A 9,284-nucleotide genomic window follows, 5' to 3' on the forward strand; every position below is an offset into this window, starting at 1 on the left:
AATCCAGTCTAAAATCTGATTTTACAAGTTATATTAGCTAATTATGTTTTAATTATATAAGCTAGTAACAAGTTATATGAGCTAATTATGTTTTGTATGTGGATATATATATTTTAGAGCATATCAAACTGCACTAAAACCGATCATGTAAAATAAACTTTGTAAATAAACCATGTAAAAATTTCATTTCATTTTCTTTTTTCAAAACTACCCTAAAAACTACCCAAAATAATTAGCATTGTCTTTTTCTTAAAGATTCTTTACTTTAATGGTTAATATAACATCTATATGTTTAATGGCTAATATAGTATCTATGACATTTCAGCTGCAGAATACACAGATAAGTTATTTAATTCCATGTACCATCCATGTTGACAAAAATATAAATTGAATAAATCTGAGAAAGGTGTGAACAAGATAGGAGAAAGGGAATAAGAAAGAGAGATGACATTTGTGTGTGTGTGTGTGTGTGTGTGTGTGTGTGTGTGTGTGTGTGTGTGTGTGTGTGTGTGTGTGTGTGTGTGTGTGTGTGTGTGTGTGTGGTTTGCTCTTCGCACTGGCAACTACTCCGGTATTCACAGAATAGACTGCAGATCCACTGTACCCAAATCATGATACAGCAGTTACTACTACTACTATTACTACTACTAACCTGAATGAATGAATGAATGAATGAATGAATGAATGAATGAATGACAGATTCAGGAATAAATGTAGCTCAATGCTTTTGGCCAAATTTATGACCAGAACCATGTGTATGATTCATGACAATAAGCAACAAGACAGCAAGTGGAAACTCATTACAATAGAATTGCAGTGGGATGAAGGAATTATATTAGAAAGGAGGGAAAATATTTACTTGAATGATTTCTTCTAGATAGTACATAACTCTGCTTGCCTCATTTTCATGCTCAGTACTTTCCTGTTAATGAAACCAGATTTTGTTAAGATGATAAAGTACTATTGGCCTTTGCTGTTTCCTCCATGTTTGTGCCAGCTGTGAGTCAACCACCAGACCCAGCACAATGCCATCAACTCTGCCTCAACAATATTCTGATTTATTCTCATTCATTTACAGCAGTAAAAGTCTCGGTTCAGTTCTTGGCCATTATAAACTTGAAAGTGACAGAGAGACTACAGGTTTCAGTGTACAACTTTCCAAACCTAGATGTCCTTTGGTCTTTCTAAGTGATTCATCTCCCTGCTAAATAACACCTGGAGTTTCATAAGTTACAGCTCATTAGTCAGACTCTAAAGCACTTACACAGCTATATACACATCCCGCAGTGCAGCATGAATCCAGACAGCAGGACTGATAAAGAAACAATAAAGCCATTTTATTTGCAGGAATCCCAGGTCTTTATCATATGGATCTATGATGTAATGCGTACACAATCAGTGAGGTTGTGCCAAAGCAAATTTCAGACACACATATTACTTCATTATGTTGCGTAATCTATCAAATTTTAAATAACCAACAACCATTTTTTTTTTTTTTTTTTACATTAGATATATGTTTTGCTGAACTAAATGCTCAGACATTTTGTAAAGTGTGGTAAGGTGAGAGCTGCTGCTTATGGTATATATAGGTTGTATGTGGGTCCCAGACTAACACTACTGGGGCCCATTGTTGGAATGCAGATGTGAGTGAGACATTATCCATGGCTGCGCTGCCAACCCAATCTGCTTGCGATCCTGCTATAAGGAGCCACAATTATGATCTTATCTACAGTAACAGCTTCCCGCTGCTGGAAAAAACATCTCCTGTCGGGCTGTTTAGGTTCCATAAAGAAAGCAAGCGACCTGCTGCAAGCCCTTTTTATAGCTAGGGTAGGGGTGATTTATCTTGGGAAAGTACTAGGGCATGTTGGAAATTATAGTTAACTGAATCAGGCATTGTAAAGTTTGCAGGGCTGCACCCTATCTGTTCAAAAGCACAGTAATTGCTTCATTCTGTCTCGCCCTGCTCTAATGTGTTTCCCTCCATGCTGTTATGCCAATTCCAGGTTTGCTTTAGTGTGCAGAAACCATTAATTAATATGTGAAATAGATTAGATTTTAATTAGCTTTTTAATTTGCTCTCTTTGTGATCACAAGTTGACAATAATTCCATAATAAGTATAGAATATCTAAATACAGCCAGTGGTACAGTGCCGGCTCCTTATAGAAGTAGATAAAGGAAGCATGTTTAAAATGGTTTTCAACTTCACACATATGAGCTTTATCAGACTTGTGATGTTGGGTTAAGCTTGAACTTTTTTTTCCCTGTATATCCTGATGGTAGATTCTTTTTTTTTATTTGATTACTTGTTTGTTTTTAAGTGTCTCGTTTAATTCTGTAAATTATAGGAATTAATTGCCTTTGCTAATGTGATCTTTGTGCCAGACGTTTAAAATGTATTATTTTGAACTTTACATGTATAAAAGTAATGTTATAATTGAAGTTCTCATTAAAAGTTTTAAGTCACTTTTTAACAGTTGCAATGTCTTTTTTTTTTTTTTTTGTGTGTGTTTTGTTTTGTTTTCAATTTTATGTGCACACAGCTACGTGAGTAAACAAGGAAAGCTAAGTTTCATCAGGCAGCTGGTTTTCAAAACAGGGTTAGGGTTAGAGACTGTAATAGTAGTGGTCACAGTAAAGTATATAGACTTTTATATGCGGCAGTTATATAAAGAGTACACTATCTATTAGCATGTTTATTTGGTTTCTGATTCTTTATTCATTTACACTTTCACCATTTGATAGACACCTTTATCGATTATCATATTTATACTGCTAAACAGTTGAGGGTTATGACATTGTCTGAGGCTCCAGCAACAGCAGCAGCTCAACATTGTTGGGTTCTAAACTCACGATAAGAAGTAGATCTTAACCACCGAGCTATCACACACACACACACACACACACACACACACACACACACACACACACACACACACACACACACATACACACACTTTTACTTGACATACTTCTACAAGGATTCTTCAGGACTTTGAATAATGAAGTGTTCTTAGTTTCCTTGGTTAATTTGGGAACCTTGTTTAATAGAGCCTTGTTTAATAGGGAGACTATCAGTTCTAGGATGCCCTCTATGGGAACTTCAACAATGCATTCACATCTGAGGAACTTTTAATGGTTAGAGATTTAAGTGTTCAATGTGAAAGTGTACAGAACTAGGAGCTATTAGACTTAGTGTTCAATTAGTATGCACGCTGTTACAGCTTGTCTTTTTTCAATGCTTGTGTAATTAGAGTGATTATTATTTTCATTTCCTGCGTTCCATTGCAGGAAATAACACCCAGGATTGGCTCAGCATTCATTGGAGATGAAAGGATACCGAAGACAAGCACATTATTTATTATTATTATTATTATTATTATTATTATTATTATTATCATTACTATTATTCTTTTCATCACCACTATTCTTATCATCATCATTTATATTATCATCATTAACATCATCAGTTTCTAAGAATATTTTTGTTCATGTTTTTTGTTTGCTATGAAATTGCCTGGCACATTCGGAATACTCAGACCTAAAACCTTTTTCACACAGGAGGTGACCTGACAGATCCCACTGTAATGACCCTGAGGTGACTTTACTCTACAGTAAGCTGACGTAGTGTGTTTCCACGCCTGTGCAGTACAGTAGACGCGTCTTCAGGGAGCGTTATTTCAGGAGGTCGAGCGCCCGGAATGGGATCCGCAATTTGTCCAGCGTGTGTGATTGGTTGATCAGAGCTGTGACGTCACTGCGCGGTTTATCCTTCCGAGCGCTCCGGTGGCTCTAAACGGGACTGGCAGCAGAAGCAGGATGGAGCGCGGCTCGTTTGGAGCCACGGCGTGGTGGCGCGCCACCGAAGAGCCAAAGTTTGGATAATTTAGTACATTTGAGAAACAAGTTTTCTCACAGAGCGCAGACGCACACCATGGGGGACGGGTTACCGTCCACGAACTATACCAACGACACCAAACGGGGGCAAGTGGATCTTAACGGTCCGGACAGCAGTTTCTCGGAGCAGTGGGTCGTAGCTATGGGGATGGTCATGGCTCTGATTGTGATCATCACTGTAGTGGGGAATATACTGGTTATTGTAGCTATAGCGCGGAATCAGAGGTTGCAGACCCTGACCAATGTGTTTATTGTGTCTCTAGCGTGCGCCGATCTGATCATGGGATTGTTGGTGGTTCCGTTTGGCGCATCGTTGGAGCTCCGGGGCGCGTGGCTTTACGGCTCCTACTTCTGCGAGGTGTGGATCTCTGTGGACGTCCTCTGCGTCACGGCCAGCATCGAGACCCTCTGCGTGATCGCCATAGACAGGTACATTGCCATCACGTGGCCGTTCCGTTACCAAAGTCTTTTGACCAAGTCGAGAGCTAAAGGACTCGTGTGCGCTGTGTGGGCTGTGTCGGCTCTCGTCTCGTTCCCGCCGATCCTGCTTCATTGGTCGCGCGACAGGGACGACACCGAGTGCTACGACGACCCGGAGTGCTGCGACTTCATCACCAACCGCGCGTACGCCGTCGCCTCTTCGGTCATATCCTTCTACATTCCTCTGGTGGTTATGGTGTTCGTTTACGCTCGCGTCTACCGGGAAGCCAAGAAGCAGCTCCGGAAAATAGACAAGTGCGAAGGGAGATTTTATAACAACCACGGAGTCTCTGCGTGCAAGCTGAACCGAAAGCGGCCGTCCGGGATTGTGGCCATGAAGGAACAGAAGGCGCTTAAGACACTCGGCATCATAATGGGGACTTTCACTCTGTGCTGGCTGCCCTTCTTCCTGGTCAATGTGGTGCGCGGATTCTGCGCCGAGGCAGTGGACAAGGAGCTCTTCGTCTTTTTCAACTGGCTCGGTTACGCCAATTCGGCGTTCAACCCACTTATCTACTGCCGCAGCCCAGACTTCAGGAAGGCTTTCCGCAGGCTGCTCATGCCGTGCTGGCCGAGCCGCGGAGATCACGCGCTCACCGTGAGCTCGTGCGAGTTGTCGCGCTGTGCGGTGGAGAGTCGCGCGCTCGCGCCATGGACCGACTGCAACGGTACCCGGGACAGCAACTGTAGTCTGGACCGCAGCAGCAGAGTGTCTCACACCGAGTCTCAGCTCTGACCTTTCACTCCGGATTTATCTCTGGACATAATTTCAATTCGAATTGTAAAAAAAAAAAGAGGTTATTTATTATTTGCTGTCATAAACGAAATCAAATTGAAAAGGTGTGGTAAACATTCAGACCAGTTGGTTTTGTTTATATAGGTTTGTGCAGATATATGTGCCAGAAACTATGGCATTGCCTAATGGGCCTTTCAGGACAATCTTAATTGCAGTGATGCGAATAGAAAGAATACATAATAGTGAAATTGACAAATTTCCATAATAAAATTCCCAAACCCACACTTCAGTCTGTATAAAACTGGGCACCAATAAACACTCTAAATATTAATTTATAATATATGGTTTACTATTAGACACTAATAATAAGACAAATCCTCACATCTCGTTTCTATAGGAGTCCTTATGAGGTCAAAAAAAAAATACCACCAGTTAGTTCATCTACTGGTGTGTCATTATTAGACTCTGAACAGGAAATGAAGAGCCAAGAGGTGTTTTAACATTTGCCCTACATACATGGCCATGAAAAGAGACATTTCTGTTTATTTTGAGCACTGACACTGCATGAACTTAAAACATTTTTTAGAGCCATTTTCACCAATCCGTCATGTGTCATACTGTACATAGGAATGTGTGACATCTGACATTGCAGCATACTACAGAAATGTGCACATTGTACGAAATGAAATTGTTTATATTAAACAGTCACATCAATCTGTACAATATTTATTTAGTACCATGTACACCTGATAGAGAGTTTTCATCATGTGAGCATATGAAAGGAACTGTGATTCAGTGCTTTGTATTTGCACCTTATATACCGTCAAATGTGAGCTGCTTCTTTTCTCGTTGAATAGGATATTTAATATTTCAAAGTGGCAGTCTGCCTAATACTGAAATGGAGGCTCTGTGATTTATTTACTGAGTCAATAATAGGTCTGGTCCTGTTTTATTCAGTTGATTTTTTTTCCTGCCCCAGGTCCATATATCTAGATTTGTCATTAATGTACGAGCGCCTCATATAATGTATACTGTGGTCACATATATGAGTGTGCAATAAATGATCCAGTTGTAAATGAATCCTCTATCATTTATTTATTGTTGCACTTTAGTAAAAACAGGCAATCCCACTAGATCATTTGCATTTCCTCAATAGACATTTTATTTCTGACCTCCTGACTGAAAATCAGCAGTCATATTTAATCAATTAAAAATGAATGCTGACTAAAGCTTCTGCAGTCCGAAATGTCCAGTGTATCAAAGTGCATCAATTACAGAATACCTCACGCAACCAATTCATCTAAAATGAATTTTTTTTTTTTACAATCATAACCACATTAAAAAATTAATCTGGATGAACAACTGTTATGTGTGCTTCTATTAAAAAAAATAAAGCACTGAGCAGTGGTGAATACAATAACACATTTGAGAATCTTTTAATGAAAAGTTTAATGAAGTGAATGAATGAATGAACGAATGAATGAATGAAATGTCAGTGAAAAGGTTTATTATCTTTATTTTAAAAAAAGGTAGTTTTTACTTTAAAAAATAAAATAGTTTTAGTTGTATTGGTCTAAATATAACATTTTAATATTTGCATTTAAACACATGATCAGATTAATATATTTCTGTAAAGAGTATTTCTGTACTCTATTGTATTCCTGCACTAGAAAGGCTGAGTAAAATATGGCCCCATTATTTAGCATCGACAGGATCATCAGCACATCTCTGGTTTCATCCCATTTAGTTATTACTAATCACTTGTTTGGCAGAGACTGTAATCTGGATTGGTGGCAGGGAACACATTCATGTGAGATTCATCTGCAAGTGGAAACATCACTCTGTTCCAATATATTGGCTATAATGTGCAGTACAAAGCAATTGTTACTGTGGGTAATGGTTTTACATGGTGACTAGTAGTCAGTACTGAGGAAAACTTTTTGCAGTCTAAACATGTTGTTAAACATCCCATTCCATGTTTAGTCTCCCTTTGCTGTTATAATAACCTTTAATGTTCTGGGAAGACTTTCCACTAGATTCTGGAGCATAGATATTTTGTGCTCTTTCAGCCGCAAGAGCATTATTAGGGTCAGGCACAGATGTCATATTAGGAGGCCTGTGTGCAGTCAGAGGTCCAGTTCATCCTAAAAGTTTAGTGTGGTTGAGGTCAGAGGTTTTGTGCAGGCAGCTAAAGGTTATCTACTCCAATCTTGGCAAACCATGTCTCCATAAAACACATAGGCACATAGTTATGCTGCAATGCTAGAATATACAAAAACATTCTAAACCATAGCTTTTTCAGCTTTATAGCAACACTCTTAGGATTTATGAATTAGATTCATGATTTTATAAAATTGAATGAATGCCTTAAAATGGCTGGGGTCATTTTAATTTATAAAACTGTGCAGCTGAGGTGTGAAAAGAAACCCAAGCAGGGCTTTAATACCAAAATAATGTCTGCACCTTGCATTTAAAGTCCCCTTGAAATCAGAATTTGTATTTAAGGGTTGTCTTCTGATGCTGTAATTATGTACATAATTAAAGCCTAGTTTTGGATGATTCATTCTGTACTCCTCCAATTTACATTGAATCAGATGCTCTCTAGACAACACATTTGTCATATCAAACTGAGTAGGACAAATCTCACTGTTTTTATATCTAGTTAGCATCACATACCTGATTTTTTTTGTTTGTTTGTTTATCTCCTAAACCATAAATGCACATGGCTGTAATGTTCAGGTTTTCTCAGTTTTACTATATGTAGTGTATGTTCTTAGTTCTTAGTGTATATATATATATATATATATATATATATATGTATATATATATATATATATATATATATATATATATATATATATACTACTATAGTTCAAGTTAAAAAATTTTTGGTGTATTTCTTGTAGTATCAGGAATACAGATAAATTCATAAGCTGTATTTTCACTTAATATTTTTTGCAGTACCTCAAATGCATATTACAAAACTCTCACTATATTGCCTGGGTCAACACTATGGTCTATACACATTTTTAATTCATCTGCTTGTATCAATTAACACACAGAAGCTATGACACTCCTGTTTTTTTCCAACCCTTGCTAACTAGAGGTCTGTACGCACTCTGTATAAGTGCTACGTGATGGGGTGACGATTAGACGGCATGCAAAATATGTTCCTGCATACCTGCTTTGCTTCCAAACATTTCTCAATATTTTTAGATTAATTAGGTGCCATTATTATTTCATGACACATAAAGACTATTTGAATATCACTGATTGCTTAAAAAGTTAAAGATCTGTCATTAGATGTGTTTGTGGATAACAGAACTATTGTTTTTTTTTTTTTAATTAAGAGATAGTGTTATAATTTTTCCATTATATAATATATATATATATATATATATATATATATATATATATATATATATATATATATATATATATATATATATTTTCATAGTTATTTCTAAAACCTTTTCTATTAGGAAGGCATATTAGTAATGCACAGTGAGAGTAGCAGTGCTATTGCCAAGATAACCCTGATGGCGAAACACATTAAATGTGGCTTATGAATTCTCTGAAGGTCCTCAAGCTTTATGAGTTTCATAGTGCCTTATCAGGAGGAACTAAAAATAGTCTGGCAGCTGGGTTTGTGCAATGTCCCACTGGTACCATCAGCAGGGACAGGATCTCTTAGCCTGGCATATTTTACCATGTCTACCAACCACGAAAAAGATCACAGAATTGAGCTAAATTTCAAACATTTCTCCCTCATTGGTGCACTGACTAATAGAAAGTAAGAAAGGCTGTCTGATCGGTGACTTATCGATAAAAGTTAATGTTTGTTTTGCCTTGACTGAGATGCAAAAAAGTAATTGATGCTGTTCATATGTATTTAACAAGCTTTTGGAAAGTAGATATGAAAGTTTGCTTGCTGCTATCTTGGCAAACTATCTTGGGCATTTTTTTTCTTTTTTTTTTAAACTGGTTTAATCAAATACTCCTCCAAATATATTTCTGTTTATGCAAGTGATTATTTTTGTTTAAATAACACGTGATAGTATCTGTTTTACATACATCATGCCTTGTGCAAACATAACTTTATTCAGTACTGACTGTTATCACACAGGAAACACAGCACAGAATTCAGTTTTAAAAATAGTGACGATGAAA

The 9,284-nt window shown here is 37.5% G+C and overlaps 1 protein-coding gene across 2 annotated transcripts; it reads left to right on the forward strand.

Annotated features, from left to right (window-relative positions):
• Positions 1 to 3,383: 3,383 nt before the first annotated feature.
• adrb1 (adrenoceptor beta 1) lies at positions 3,384 to 6,194 on the forward strand. Of its 2 annotated transcripts, XM_083556063.1 has the most exons (2): positions 3,384 to 4,002; positions 4,162 to 6,194. In XM_083556063.1, exons 1-2 carry the CDS (start codon positions 3,936 to 3,938, stop codon positions 5,112 to 5,114), a joined length of 1,020 nt encoding a protein of 339 aa, XP_083412189.1. In that variant the 5' UTR covers positions 3,384 to 3,935; the 3' UTR covers positions 5,115 to 6,194. The 2 variants fall into 2 exon arrangements, with proteins under 2 accessions (XP_083412189.1, XP_083412188.1); XM_083556062.1 differs by having other exon boundaries at positions 3,385 to 6,194.
• The last annotated feature ends 3,090 nt before the right edge of the window (positions 6,195 to 9,284 follow it).

The sequence above is a fragment of the Silurus aristotelis genome (assembly GCF_946808225.1).
Source record: "Silurus aristotelis genome assembly, chromosome: 12".
Classification (NCBI taxonomy): domain Eukaryota; kingdom Metazoa; phylum Chordata; class Actinopteri; order Siluriformes; family Siluridae; genus Silurus; species Silurus aristotelis.